This window comes from Rhagoletis pomonella, unplaced genomic scaffold (genome assembly GCF_013731165.1).
Source record: "Rhagoletis pomonella isolate Grant_MI unplaced genomic scaffold, Rhpom_1.0 Rhpom_scaffold_00004, whole genome shotgun sequence".
NCBI lineage: Eukaryota > Metazoa > Arthropoda > Insecta > Diptera > Tephritidae > Rhagoletis > Rhagoletis pomonella.
The window spans coordinates 66284614-66301003 of NW_023458558.1; the positions used below are offsets into that span (position 1 = coordinate 66284614).

The 16390-nt window shown below is 37.3% G+C and overlaps 1 protein-coding gene across 1 annotated transcript in view; it reads right to left on the reverse strand.

Moving 5' to 3' along the window:
* Positions 1–3114: 3114 nt before the first annotated feature.
* LOC118738005 (prosaposin) overlaps positions 3115–16390 on the reverse strand; it is a 126047-nt gene continuing 112771 nt past the window's right edge. Inside the window, exons 3-12 of the mRNA XM_036468865.1 lie at positions 6903–7185; positions 5875–6831; positions 5414–5740; positions 5114–5336; positions 4921–5048; positions 4409–4589; positions 3986–4342; positions 3766–3911; positions 3550–3691; positions 3115–3465 (exon numbers count right to left, since the gene is read on the reverse strand). Of these exons, the coding sequence (XP_036324758.1) occupies positions 3461–3465; positions 3550–3691; positions 3766–3911; positions 3986–4342; positions 4409–4589; positions 4921–5048; positions 5114–5336; positions 5414–5740; positions 5875–6831; positions 6903–7185 (2749 nt within the window). The 3' untranslated portion in view covers positions 3115–3460. The remainder of the gene's footprint in view (positions 3466–3549; positions 3692–3765; positions 3912–3985; positions 4343–4408; positions 4590–4920; positions 5049–5113; positions 5337–5413; positions 5741–5874; positions 6832–6902; positions 7186–16390) is intronic.

Consider the following 16390-nt stretch of genomic DNA (forward strand, 5'->3'; position numbering starts at 1 on the left):
AGTTAAGCGAGGGTCTGAGGCAACGCTGAAGTTCTGATAGGACACAATTAACCATGCGACCCTTTGGCGGGGCATCCGACCAATCGAAAAGGTGGACAACAAGTTATCTGTAAGTATTAATGTCAACCGTAAGTTAAATTCCAAAATGTCAAGTCCAAGCCACGTATAATTCATTAGGGTTCCAAAAAACAAGGTCCTTTCGCCGAAGCTGTTCGATCCCTTCGTGGACAAGCTCCCTCCTCCACTAGCTGGAGACAACCACGTGCGCTATACGGATGGACCCGTGAGGCGGCATTTGTACTTCTGGAGAACAGACATCGCTTTCTCTTCAATGAGGGGCGATGCAGACCACCGCCCAACAACGTCCTTAGCGATACTGTCTGAACGAACTTTACAGAAGACTATAACGTGCTAGGAGGTCAACCAGCGCTCATCTGCATTGAAGAAACAGAACTTCCAAGCCACCTATAACAGCTCTGTTCTGGGTGGTGCCTCGAACTCATCGGAAGTGGCAAACATCTGCCCTGCACCTCCAACCCGACGACCCTAATAGAGGAAGCACTATGAAGTGCACCCTACGATGTCACCCACTTTTTCGGTCTTAGGCTCGCCCAATCCCTAGACACCACTTGACGACGCCTGCAGCTAAGTTGAGCGCTCCTTCTACAAAAGAAACTCTTTAATCGTGAGAAAGATTTGCAGTAATTTCTGTTGAGAAGTTGTTTTTGTAGCGGCACTACTAAGCCCCGCCTATTTCATTTTGTCCATCAATCATTGTCGTCAAGCTCAATTAAAAGTCGGCCCAGGAAACGGGCAATTTCAACGGGGCCGTACCAAAGGGAGAGGGATATTACTTGAGTGTGATTGAACTGTCATGTTAAGAGGGGTTGGTGTCGTGCGGGGAGTCTCCACATGCCGGACACTCATTGGAGTCGAGTCTGGACAGGTAGCTGTAAAGGCGGCTGTCGAAGCTCCGTGTCTCATATAAATGGTGATTGGGCCCCGATCACGGAATTCATAGTACGAGAGCCGTGGAAGGTGGAGACCGACTCCCTGTAAATGTCGCCGGGTCCAGAGGTTGGTCAATGTATGTCTGGACCGCCTCCATGTATTCGAACAGGTGCCCTCTGACGTGCTTGGGCGGAGCGTTCTCCTCGAGCAAAGGTCTCTTGGGGTGTTCACGTCTGTGACATCCCACCAGAAACTGCTTGCTGAGCATTTTTTATGCTCCGTTACGGGAAGCATTTGGGCCTCGCTGTGCAGGGGTCAGGCGACACCAGAAGGCATCCTGTTGCTGTCCGGTGTGCGGTGTTCTGATAAGTCTGCAGCTTCGTACAACGACCAGACAGGAGTGGTGCTGGTGACAGAGTGGCCAAATATAAATCTGGGTCGTTCCGGTTACGTAGACCCGAGGTGTGAGAACGGCCAGAAATGCTTCTTAGTCTTTGCCCAAGGTGTTGCCGGCGAGCGACTTAAGGGCCTTGCGGCTCTGTACTCTGTTGACAACTGCGGTCGTGTGCGCGGCGAAGGAGATTAGGCAATCAAAGGTAACCCCTAAAATGTTCGGGCAGGCATACCTTGTTTCCTGACCCCTCCGTCCAGGTTGATTTCGATGGGGAGTGTTAGGCTCCTAGAACAAAGGTCGTAAATTCCTCCGGACGCCATTATTGAGCAGTCGTCAGCGTATGAGATCAGGAAAATTTCCTCCGGTGGCTGAAGGAGCTTCGAAATGACCGTAAGCGGGAGAAGACAGCACCCTGTGGAGCCTCTTGCTTAATTTTAGGTTTCAATAACTCATATAATTCGCCGACCACCGTTTGAGTCCCTGTAGGAAAGAGGGTGCCTCAATGTCTTCTAGCAGCGTGAAATGACAAACGGTGCCCAACGTCTTTGACAAGTCCAACACTACTAGGACAGTTATCTCACAGGGGCGGTTGCTGTTCAGGCCCCGAGTTACCTGGGTGTTTATTGCGTTAAGTGCTGTGTACTTTACGGAGACTATGCTGATGCTTCGCTGCGATCAGGTGTTGTATAAAGTACGGGAGTAGCAGCGCCTCAAGTGTGTTCGCGACAGGGGAAAGGAGCGTTATCGGGAGATACGATTCTCCTTTGTTGGCTGGTTTCCCTGGTTTCAGCAGTGGGACCATTCTTTGCGATTTCCACAGATCGGTAATGATGAGAGTGACCATTGACAGGTTCAGGACCTTGGTGAGATATGCTACTCCCGCGGGCCCCAAATATTTTAGAATCAGCATGCGAATTCCGTCGGGTCCAATGGCTTTGGAGGCTTTTGCCTTCCCGTTGGCCACCTTGACTTCACCGCTGGTGAAAGTAGGGGTTCACTGTTTTTGGTCAGCTTGTGCAGTCTCCTGTTCACGCGAAGTGTGGTCTTATCTACCGAAGGAAAAATCGTCGGGTCCGACGCTACAACAATAACAACGAGGCGCGACCATCGAATAAAATTTCCCCTCGGTCATTGCGTCTCGTCGGGTTAGACAGGGAAGTCACGGGTTGACCAGAGCTTAGTCACACCAGAGGCGAAGTGGCAGGTCTTCAAGTGCTCCTCCCACTTTCTCCGCTTATGTTGATGTTTACATGTCCACACTCATGGTGAAATTATTACTATTTATTGCGCCATGATCTTCACTCAGCAACTATCTTGGGAACATTGGAATGCATGAATGAACTATTTCTTTTGCTCTCGGCTGGCAATCTGATAAGATTTGAACATTTCCTTTGGCAACCAACGACGATACACTATCTTAAAAACATTTAAATTTTTCTTATTCGCCTATTTACATATTATACTTATGTATATGTAAGCCTCTTTGTACAAAAACGTGTTTAGTATTATTATTAAACTTTAAAATACATTTTTATTTCATTTACTAAATAACATTACACATTCCATATCAATTGAGTGGAATCTATCAAAGAGAAAATCGTTCAAGCCAAATGTGGCATACAGACTATACCGGAATTTCAGTACTTTCCATGACATGGTTAATATTACTTCGCTTTCGAACTCTCTACTGTGCCGCTTTTTACATGGAACTTTGAATTTTCTTCTTTGCGACAATAAAAATGTATTATTCTTAAAAAAATGGCGCTATCAATTTTTTAGCCATACTTTATACAAAACCATTCATTCACGTTACCTTAGCGCTTAAGCAATTTAAGTGTAAGTATGTTTGTATATTCATATAGTGAATACATAAAACTGAAAATTTAATTAGATATTTGAAATCAGTAAAACATTTAAATAATATTGTAGTATTAAGTAATTATAGAATAATTCATCGTTTTCTACAGGAGTTGTAGTTTATGATTATGCATATGAAATAGACATAAGTTTTCAGATTAAATTAAAGTCAAATGAAGAAATAATGGCTTAAAAGCAAGTTAATCCCATCACGTGTTTCACACATCGAATTCACTTAAGAGCTTCCAAAAACGACTTTTAAGCTGTAATGAAACAACGAAACCAAATATTATTTTATTTTATTTATTTAAATCAGCATCCAGCAAATTTTTCTTTATCGCACTAACCAGAAACTTTTGCAAAAGCCAAGCTTGATTTTTCGCCGCTGAAACACTTGCCAATCTTTGCGCAAATGCTTGATTCATCGGTTTCGCCACTTTGAGCCAGATTCAAAATGCTCTGACCATAAGTACGGATCATGCGATTGCACTGTAATACAAAGCAAAATGTAAACAACATTGTTAACAAAATTAATACTACATATTTAACAGTAGAGAACATACAATATCGTAATATTTGGCATCAAGTGCTTGACAACCCTCCAATAGCATATAATACTCTGCAATGGACTCGTGATCCAAATGTTGCTTGAAGTACGGCAGCAGAGCAGAGGTGGCGCCATGACAAACACCGCATTCAATGACCTCATCTTTTAGAGAGTAGAGAGAGTGAATATGTGAGTGCCAATTATGGTTTAAAAAATTGTATACTCCAATTATTTACCGCTAACAACGTCCAGTCCACCGAAACACAATTGCATTTGTTGACACATCACTTTGGGTGGTACGGTGCCAATCAACGATAAAATCGTATTTATATATTCATCGATGAACTTGTTACAGCTTTTAGTAACCGTTCTAGGCATGATTTTGCAAATGTTCTCAACTGTGTGCTTGATTTCCTCCTGTGTTGAAGCATTCCGCAATTCGGCTTCCAATTTAGTCATCACAAATTCACACAGTACGCATGTTGGTGGTTCTTTCACTATATCATCCATACCGACGAAACGATCGTTGTGTTGCGAAATTTGTTGATCGGGTAATACAACAACATCATACTTCAAAGCCTCATCGATATCCACTGGAATAATGTAAAGCACGTTTCAATTGCATTTGCACTTGGTAAAAAAAACGAATTACTACTTACAATCCTCTTGTTCGCTCCAAATGCATAGACCTATCTCACGGCAAATCATTTTCGGGGCCATTTCCTTGACTAGCAAGTCGGCAATTTTATCTCCATACTTGGCTACATATTTATGACATTTTTCGCGTACATTTAATCGAAGTTTGTCACAAGAGTGATCCAAAGCCTTTTTAATTTCTTGCTGGAAAGGAAAACTTGTTACTTCAGAGATTGATCTATTACCTATTGCTTGAAAAATTCATACATTCATACAACACGGATTCTTATATACCGCTCACTTGCTGGAAGAACGATGAATATCCAAATGGTCGACAACACTTCTTTCATGCTGTGGAACAAATTCATAATGACGCCACACTTTTCCGCTTGTTTTTACAATTATAATAAGAAAATAATCAATATTTTCCCCAAGTGCGGATTTTTGAGTTAGCCAATCTTCCAGCAAATGCGCAATTCGTATCCGTACAAAATTCGCAAAAAAATATTACGTATCAACTTAATAAAAATTGTACCTTGCTAGTCCGTTTTCCAATTTTCTTCTCTGCAATTTTGATGAACTCCTCGCATAATAAACAGTTAGGTGGTTCAATGCGTCCAAATGCAATATCCACAGAATCATTGCTATCGATTTCGTTTATACCTAATTGAAAGATATAGCAACCTAAATTGTAAATATTTCTCTCTACATCGTAGCGTCCAATGTACCTTGTTCACGGCTTTTTTCCTCCAAACTAATGCCTAATTCATCTAACTCATCGCTGGATGTTGCGCATAGTTTTATATCGACACAAATTTCTTGTGGCTTAAAATCGGCGATCAACTTATCGACCAGTTCGTTCGAATAGGTTTCGACGAAATCAACACATTCGGTTTGTAGTTTTGGCGGCAAATGAGCGCACAAGTGATCGAGCACATTTTTGATGTTTGCCTGCACAAAAAAATGGGAAACAAAATTAAAGGCTTGCTTAGCAAGTTAGCTAACAGTATTTCATAATAGCGTGGTACCTTTGATTTGTTGTCCCCAATCTTTTGCTGGGCTTGCGCAACAGCAAACAGACATAGTGGGCACGTGGGTTTATCGCTCTCATCGACCGGTCGAGCTGGTGTTGCCGCTACTTTTGGAGTTTCCGGCGCGAAGATCTCTACATCATCGAAGTTATCGTGATTGGGTGGACACATTGCCATTTTTGGACAGATTTCGCGTGGATTGAGACCTTGAATGAGCAGCGCAATCACAGCATCGCCATACATATCAATGAAATTGTGGCATTCACCGCGTAGTGTGCGTCCTAAGCGGCTGCAGACGTTATTTACAACTTCCTTGATTTTATCCTTATGAGAGAGAATGGAAAAATTTTATATCAGGAACAGTCAATTGGTGGGTAAATGAGGTTCAAGGAAAAGTTTGTTGTATTTTGAAGATATTAAATATTTTATTAAGCTACATACTGATCAAATCTGCATACCTCAGTGGTTGGAGTAGATAATTCAACTTGAATGTAATGTATCAAGTATTCGCAGAACGTGCACAATTCTCCGTTATCCACCAGTAGTCCAGGATTAGCAGCACCCATCAATGTATCAATTGGCAATGTCATAGCGTGTATCTCCTCCTGCGTAAATTTCGGTTCATTGGCCCCCAATTTGCGTAATGTCACCTTTATTTCAGCTGGTTCAATTGATGGTAGCAATGGTCTGATCTCACCTTTGAAAGCGTCATTATTACCTTTCGGGCAAACGCCAATCATGAAGCAAGCACCGTTCGCATCCAAATTGTTGACCAAGGCATTGTAGATAACATCATAGTACTGTTCCACCAAACTGTTGCACTCCTCGCGGAATCCTTTGGTTTGATTACACAAACCATTCAACACCTGCTTAAATTCAGTTTCAGTTGTGTTGGCAATCAAAACGTCACGTAAATGTTGCACTAATTGTTCGCACAACTTGCATGGAATATCATCGCCCAAGGTCGATGCGAGTGCAACAGGATCCTCTGGCTCTACAGGATCGTCAGCGTGTTTATGATAATTTGCCGCACACGAACCGGACATATGGCATATGCCAGCAGCATTCAAGTGTTGTCTCATGTGATCGTAAATATCATTGAAATAAGTTAGCACAATATTGGAGCAGGCATCAGAGAACGATGACATTTCGCCACATAAGTGTAAAATGTTTTCGAGAATTTCGTCACGATCGGCTTGGTTGAACTTCTCAGTGATTAGCGAGCCCAAGTGATTGCAATTGCCGCAGGTCAGTAAGTGTTGTTGGGGAACACTTGATTTTGATTCAATTTCTTTGCTTTCCTTGGACTCAGCGGAATCCTCTTTAAGTGTACCATCCAAAGCGGCTTGGTAGTGGGACGCCATCAATTCATCGATGCGTGCATTGTTGCAAAGACCAGCAACTGAACAAACTTGCTGTTGTGGGGCAAATATGTTAAGTGGACGTTAAATTCATAGTAGTTTTTTTTTTGAACATTTTATCTTACATCTGGATTCATTTGGGAAGAAAGCGCTTCAACCAATTCGGGTACAAAGTCGTCAGCTAATTTATCGCATTCCTTCCTTACGATTTTGACTGGTATGAGATTGCAAGAGCCCTCGAATACTTCCTTCAGCTCTTCCATGGTTTCATTGCTACGCAATTGGTCTCGGGCCTGTGTTACCATATCTTTACAGATTTTACAGATCGAATCATCATCTACGGGTACATTTTGTGTTTCCCACACAGTTTGAATGCAGTGACGGACAGCATGGCAACCTTTTGCATTTCTGTAAAATATGAAACAAGAGAACATCTGTTGAATGTCTACGGCAATGCGATATACATACATATCGATGGTCCTCTGCAATAACGACACAACTCAAGATTCGACAAAATAAAAACAGTTACTACTGCTAAGTAGGTTTTGTGTCTAATCCTTTTCCAAACCTTACTAAAGTAAGGATTGCTAAAGCAAGTCTTAAAGATTAGACATGGATTTGAGAAAGATTAGAGACATGAGCCACTTAATAGAAGGTTTTTATATTTTGAATATTGAATTGCTGTTATTGCACAAGACCATAGATATATGAACATACGTACATACATACATACATATTTCATTTTCTGGACTGCTGAAGTCATAAATACTATATGTAGTAGGAGTCTTTATCAAGCATGTAGGGTGGAGTTTAAAGTACAATATCTCGGGCAAAGTACGCATAACCATATTTATACAATTAAAGCAACTTAGCAAGAGAAAGTAACTATGGACTAACTAGAATTCATCATTTCTTAGTAACAATTTAATGTTCCGATCCCCGTTCTGAATTTTAAGCAGAATTCCTACTTGTGCAGAATCAACTTCCGACATACCCAACCTAAGTCAAATTTGCATATATACCATCTCCTTATATGCTCATTCAAACAAACTCATCTACACCGGTCTTCCTTTGAGCCAACCTCGTCGAATAAACAAATCCGGTTAGCAAGCAGAAAACTATATCCTGTGGTGATAAATATCAGGAGAGACAACAACTGATGAATCATAGAACGTAATATAGAACTCATGCATAAAGAAACACATCGGACGCTTACAAAACTTTCGGAACAGCAAAAAACATCAATTAAAATCAAAAGAGAAAGTCCATGTACGATGAAAAGTGTTCATAGTAGAACAATAGTTGCAAAAACAGCACGGTATAGGTATAGTTACGGTGACCATATTTATGGCGAGCCGAATACGGGACAAATAATAATTTTTGCAAATTTTTCCATAAAAGCTAACAAATCTTAACACCTTTTTAAATGATCTTAGATGTACAGTATCGGTCATATCTATAGCACGCCATTTCAAAGTGATATTGTGTGCCACTTATGTTTATTTATTTATTTTTAAGAATTTTCAATTAAAATACAGTTCTTTCTCTAAGAAAACCCATATAAACCCAAGTTTAAAAATTTGTAGAAAACTACAAAAAAGTGCAACAAATTTTCACCTAAATTTCAAACTTTTTTCTCGGAAGTGTTTGATTTTTTCTGAATACACAATTTTATAGCCCAATCAATTTTAGTCTGATAATGTGCAAGTTTCAAGTGGCTAAAAGTTACCGTTGATTTTTTAGAATTTTTTTCGCCAAATGTGTTGCGGTTTTCTTCCATATACAAATAAATTGAGTTTATTCATTATATGGAAGCCAATGCGAAAAAAAAAATTCTAACACTTCCGGGAAAAAAGTTTCAATTTTAGGTGAAAATTTGTTACACTTTTTTGTAGTTTTCTACAAATTGTTGAACTTGGGAATATATGGAGTTTGTTTGAGAATGAACTAAATTTTAATTGAAAATTCTTAAAAATAAATAAATAAACATAAGGGGCACACAATATAACTTGGAAATGGCGTGCTATAGATATGACCGATACTGTATGTATTAGCCCTGAAACAGTATCCTTATAGTATCACAAATTTGTAGGATATATTTTCTCGAGATTTTTATTCCAAAAATTTTTTTACAGCTGCTTAGTTAAATTTTAGTACGATAAAGTGCAAGTTTTAAGTAGCTAGGACTTACCGTTAATTTTTGGCAATTTTTCTTTTTTTTTCGACAATTTGTTGATACTAAATTTAAATGAGCAACAAAATTGCAACGAAATTTTTTTCTAAAGGTTCTGTTTAAAAAGTTTGAAATTTTGGCGAAAATTTGCAGAATTAATTCTCATAGTTTTTGCACAAAGTCGGAAATTTCGATTTATATGGTTTTTGTTAGGAAAAGAACTTTACTTAAAAAATAATAATAAACATTAAATGAACAAAAGAAAAATTGCCGAACCTTGCTAAAATGTAGAATCCTAATTTGTATTTCGGTCACTGTATGTGCTCCTCGATTCGAAACACAGACATTCAGACTGGTTCATAGGCATGCCATTTTAATGAGCTTTTAAGGCGTCAAAATACCGAACCCCGTATACGGGACAAATACAGAACATTAAAAGAAAAACAGAACATTTGGCGTCCCGTATAAAATAAATTAATTGCTAGGTCAATTGATCAAAAAAAAAGAGGAGCGTCCCGTATAAAACAGGACGGACGGTCACCGTAGGCATAGTACATGCTGATCTGACGGTGGTCGGTTCTACGTTATCATGCTTCTGAACTCGTCTCGAGAGTTTAGTGTTGGTAACATACAGCCTCAATGATGAATTTTGCAGCCCTGGTCAAATTCATCAGACTATACATAAATGACGGTAAATTTTGGACTATGTGACTTACACTACTATGCAAACAATTATGTATTTATTTCATTTTGTTGAATTCGATCAAATTAATACAAAATTTTTCCAATTGGAAGAGACAGGTTTTTGATAAGGGCGCCTTTTTAATAATAAAAAGAACATTGAACGAATCTATCCTTGAGAAAGGCAGTCAAATGTGCCTTTTGCAGGCAATAAAATTACTTCCGCTGTGCAAGGTTTTAAATGAAGGAGCTTAGAACGTGCTTCAATCCAAGGAATATTATTCTATCAACATCTTCCACGCTTCTGCGCCATATAGAAGAACGGGCATGATGAGAAACTTGTGAAGCGTAATTTTTGTTCGTCAAGAGAGGGCTCTGCTGGTCAATCGTCTGCAAAGTAGCACCTTTTGGCAGAGTTATTCGCGCGGAGTTATTGAACGGAGCTGAAAATTGTGCTCAACGACGCTCTATATAGCCGAATTAGTTTTGCTCGGATACCAAATTTAGACATGACGTCGTATCGGCAGCGCTTTAAAATCAACAAAAAGATGGTGTGTATCGGTTTGCATATCTAGTGTCTGTTCCAGGATTTCACGTGCTTTGAAAATCTCGTCAATGGTGGATTTAACAGGTCTTAAACCACACTGTTAAGGTCCAATTATTTGGTTCGTGAAGGGCGTCAGTCTTTCACGCAGTATCGTTGGGCAGATCTTGTACGCTTATTCCGCGATAATTGGCGCAAACGGCGGGACCTCCGTTCTTGTGGGCTGGACAAAGTATACTCAGATTCCAGTCTTCGGGCATGTATTCATCAGACCAAATTCGGCTTAACGAATTTGAGGAAGAGAGTACACTCTCTATGTAATACACAAATAGGTGACGGGGTCTGAGAAAAGGGTATCTAGTTATTACCGACCAAAAACCCGCAATTTGGTTTATGAAGGTTTCATATAGTTTAAGGTCTTAAAAATGCAAATTGATTAGTCCCAAGTGAAAAAAAATGTAATTGATGACACTTTTCTCAGACGCGGTGGCATACATACATATGTACATATATAAATTGTTATCCTGTATGAGTCCGGACTAGTCAGAAACTAGTCAGATTTTACGGAAAATTGATCCCGTACTCGGTTCTATGACTATTGAGAGTACAAAAAAGAAGTTACCATTTTTAGGGCCGTTTACTGAAGTAACCTTTAATTTTAAAGCTAACTTTATATTTAAAGGTCGGATTAAAAATAAAGCTATGTCTAAAGTTAAGCATTTCTCTTATCGTTTTTTGACGTATCTATGTTTCTTGGCTGAAAACCAATTAAAAAAAGTTGATAAAATTCACAATGGACACAATTATAAATTTTAATGCGCTTCCACTCCGCTGCACCTGGGTTCAAGCCCTGGTCATAGCAACACCGAAAAAAAATATAGAAAAAAGGTTTTTTCTTAACAGCGGTCGCCCCTCGGCAGGCAATGGCAAACCTCCGAGTGTATTTCTGCGATGAAAAACAGCTTCTCATAAAAATACAATCGCCGTTCGGACAACATCAAGGCGCACCCCACAAATCGGAGGAGAAGCTCGGCCAAACACTAACATATGTGTAAGCGCCAATCTATTATTATTATTATTATTTAAACATAAAGCAGATTTATAGTTACAGGTTACTCGAAAAAACGGCCCTTAGTCCGATAATTTTTGCAGGTAAATTCTGGTAAATGTGACGATCAGCTGTAGCGTGTTTGACAGCCAAATTGTAAACAAAAGAAAAGTCCACTCTACTAATGCGTGATGAAACGTATTTTTTTTTTCATTTCCTTCCATTGTGTGTTGACATACAAAATAAGCACAAATTTACAACCAAAATTTGGAGGTTATGTTGAAGTTGACAGAAGTTACCATTTTTTACTAGAAAGCGAACCCAGTGTTACTCTCTCGTTCTGAGCGAATTCTTATTATTTCACAGTTTTACTAGTTTTAGTCCGAGGAATACGGAATAGGACCTACAAGTAAGTAACTACATTATAACCATGGTTGCAACTGACGTAAAAAGATACTTACCATCCCCTTGAGAAAAAATTTACAAATCTGGAAAATATCTACCATTAACTTTTTTTAGGTATTTTAATAAAAACTATACTTTTGTTCTATTTCAATAAAAATGAAACGTTTTCATTTATGAACTCTTTATTTAACTAATGATATGGTACTTGAGAACATATTAATGGCATCTTCTCGGTTTCCTTCAACCGAAATCGAAAGTGATGAAATTAAGGCAGCAACGAAACTTCATAATTAAAAAAAACTTTAACTGGAGTTATCATAGACAAATACAGCGACTCAAAAACCCCTTGGTGATTTTTTTTAATATTCACAATGTTTTTCAAGTAAATTTTTGTTTGTATAAGAATATTATTCGCGCTTTAACTAAACCCATCCAAATTAACGATTCGAGCTACATGCAACTTTTAGAAAAAATCTCGAGCTTTTTACTCTGAATTTTCAGAACAGCTTCGGGTATACAGTTTTATGATATAATAGATTGGCGCTTACACATATGTTAGTGTTTGGCCGAGTTTCTCCTCCGATTTGTGTCCCACAAAGGGGAGGGCGATTGTATTTTTATGAGAAGCTGTTTTTCATGGCAGTAATACACTCGGAGGTTTGCCATTGCCTGCCGGGGCGCCCGCTGTTAAGAAAAACCTTTTTCCTTATTTTTTTCTTTTGCGATGTTGCTTTGACCAGGGCTTCAACCCAGGCCCTGCGGAGTAGTAGCGCTCTGCTAACCACTACACCACAGCGGTCACAGTTTTATAGCCCATGGAATTTTTGTATAACCAACAATGTGCAGCAAAAAATTCCCGTTGATTTTTTAAATCTTTTTCCGTCGGTATTTTCTGTTTTTTTATACTTTATTTAACAATTGCCATTTATAAGAACTGGCGTTGATTTTTTACATTTTTTGCGAACAATCAGTGTATTTTTATTTAAAGAATCATTTAAAATATTTAGGCAATCAGAAGCTCCTCAGGATTCGCCTATTATCATATACTAAATATCGTCAGTGGAAGATCGACCTCCTATCGCGGCAGCCCTATCTCAGAAAACTTTTCAAGAACGCTTCACAATTTGATTGAAGAAGGGCGTTATTCAGGCGCTATTTCAGAATTTTATTGAAAAACATCCGATCTCAGAATTTGGTTGATGACCGACCTATCACAGAATTCGGTTCAAAAATGCCCTATCTCAGTTGAAAATACATTGAAAATGTGCCGAGATAGGGCGTTTTTGAATCGGCAGCTGAGATAGGGCGTTCTGTTTTAGTAAATTTTGGGTATTTTTCCATAGTTTATTATATGTTTGTTATTTATTTATGAAAGTAAAGCTCCTATCCTAACAAAAACCATATAATACCAAATTTCCAACTTTGTGCACTACAAACTATACAAATTAATTCTGCAAGGTTTCAGCAAAATTTCAAACCTTTTAATTAGAATCTTCAGAAAGAAATTTGGTTTGCAGTTTTTTAACTCGTTAAAATTGTGTATCATAAAGTGCGAGTGGCAAGTGCTGCTCATTTGCTACTCTTTTAAAAAAATGGTCGACCATACTTACTTTGTATGAAAAAATGCGTACTTAACACCGTCAACCAAAAAAAAAATTCAAAAATTAATGGTAAGCCTTAGCAACTTAAAATTGCACTTTATTGTACTAAAATTTAACTATTTTTTTTAACAAATTTTACCGGGTAAAAATATCGATAAAATTATCCTACAAATACAAAATAAGGATACTGTTTCAGGGCTAATACATCTAGGATCATTGAAGAAGGCTTTAAGATCTGTAAAATGTTGTGGAACAAATTTGCAAAATTATTTTTGTCCCTTATTCGGCTCTCATAAATATGGTCACCGTACGTATAATATACCGCGTATCAAGATAATGCAAAACCGCGTATGTGAGGTTGCATAAATTATTTTTGGCAGCAAATGTCAGTTACGCGGTTTTGCAAAATGACGGTACGCGGTTTTGTACTTTAAACGACGATATACTTTTAGATTGATATATTTTTTTTCGAAAAGGTGGCCAGCCTAATTAAAGATATTTTCAAACTGAAGCTTTCATAAATTTCTTTCGATTCCCACCCATATCTAAATATTTCATAAAACTTGTGTAAACGTTAACTAAATTCGACTTTTAAAACAGGTGAAGTCCTTTTCAAAATAAAATCTTCTTAAAACTTTTTCGCCTGACATTGTGATACACGTGTGTTTCAATAGCAAGTGAACTAATTTGAATTTGATTGTTCAACCACGTTACCATCCTCCTAAATAAAGGTCAGAAATAAAGAGTTTTCAAACCCATTTCGATTGATACCCATCCTTTAATGAACACGTGGCAGCCCTTCTCAAACGTTCCATATGTTCAGACTAAATATTTCTTAACACTCTTTCGTTTGACGCATTAGTTAATTAAATTAAACCTTTCAAATAGATGGCAACCCTCTTGAAAAGTATTTTCAAGCTAAACTCTAGTTAAGGCTCCTTTGTCTAGAATTGCGATACATATTTTAATTAAGTGACAAATTAAGTTGAGTTTGATTTTTTAAACATGTGACAATCCCACTTAATATAGTTGAGAAATAAAGATTTTTGAAATCCCCTAAGATAGCTACCCAAATTTCAATAATTCATTTAACTTATTAAATACTTTGAATTTAACTATTTAAACAGGTGGCAACCCTTTTCCATCTTCTCAAAAATAGTCTTAGCGTTGAAACTAAAGATTTCTTAACGCACTTTCGTTTGACATTCATATATTCATGTTTCATATAATTTGTGCATAAGTTAACTAAATTCGACATTTCAAGCAGGTGGCAACCTTGTTCAAAATATTTTCAAACCTTATTACCTTCTTAAAGCCATTTCGTTTGGAACCCATATGGTGATACATATGTAGATACTTCCCTTACCTATTTCCCTTAATTCAAATTGAATTTATTTTTTAAACAGGTGGCAACCCTCCTATAGTAAGTTAAAAAATAAAGCTTTTCAAAAATATTTCGATTAATACCCATTTTGAATAACCGATACATTTTTATAAATAATTTGATTATAGATAAGTTTTTAAAAGGTGGCAACTCTTTAAAAAAAAATAAATAAATCGTCACTGCACATCTACAGCCCGAGCCCTTTAATTTGACAACTCACTTTTGAAAATCGAACAAACGGTACGGATCTGATGGCATTGATTATTGAAATATTTGATTTTAATTGTTCCACAGGTGGCAACTCTTTTCGAAAAAAATAAACAGTTTGCACATTTACAGCCCAAGCGCTTTAATTTGACACTTTAATTTGCATGCAGCTGTGCATCCTTCACATAATTTTATATTCCTCGAACAGCATAATAAATCCGGTAATGGCTACATATTCAATAGCAAATAATTGAGATAGGCTAAGTTCTTAATGAAGCATTTATAATAGAATAACTGAAACACATACATACATGCATGTATGTACATATAATTACGAACACGAAGATTTTGCAATTAAACTCCCTCATCGAAGAAAACAAAATGCTAATCGGCAATATCCTCCCTAAATTTAAAACGCATTGCTCATCCCCCAAAACGTCGAATTACGGTAACTAAAGCAACATTTTTTGCTTGCTATAAATTTTGTGTGCACAAAAAATGCATTATCAACAATTGTTCTGACTCAATGAATGTTAAATGTATCATTTGATTAATTCTACTGTCATACAAGAAGCGATGGAAATCATGGGAAATATAAATGAAATATGTATAAAGAGTCCAAATGAAGTGATCCTCAAAATTTGTTGCGTTATTTGTTACATTATTTCCGAGCGTCGATTAAATAATTTTTATTTAACATTGATAACAACAAATACATGGCAAATGTTTATGAATTATATTTAGAGCATGCAATTTTTTATATAAAAAGCATATCGTCGTTTAAGGTACAAAACCGCGTATCACCAAAATGCAAAAACGCATATGTGAGGTTGCATAAACTATTTTCTAGAGAGTAAAATCACTCATATGTAAGTATTTCAAAATGGTTATCTTTTTTATAAAGCAATCGCATTTCTGGCTAGTATATTTCAGGATGAATGGATAAGGCTTGAGCGAAGAGCTTCGGTGAGCAAATCCAACTTTTGGCGAAAATGTCAGTTACGCGGTTTTGCAGAACGACGATACGGGGTTTTGTACTTTAAACGACGAGCACCATTATGCAAGCTGAGATTTACATTTATACAAAAATTGCACACACAGAAATATTGTAAATTTTTTTAATAAAAATCAAATAATATCTATGCTCAAATTAGTAATACATATGAACGAACCAGCGATAACAAAACCGCTTATGCAATGAGAAATCATTTTTTTAAATGTTAAAAAAAAACTGCTGAATAATCACACCGAGCACCGAACATACTTTAACCGCATTTTGAACTTAGTTTAAACAACGTTTTAATTTGACTGAAATACAGCACACTGAGTTTGAACTTAGTTTAAATGACAAACAGAGTTAAACTCGAACTGAAAAACTGGCCCTAAGGGTTTTGTAGCATTTATAATGGGCGTTTACAACTTTTTACACCATTAAATAAAATTTTAGACAGCTACAATATTTATATTTCTTGAAAATATTTTTACGATTATTTTACAATTAATCGATTAATGAAACACAAAATTTCGATACAATTAAATCGTAAATTTGGGAAAAAATAATAGACTAATT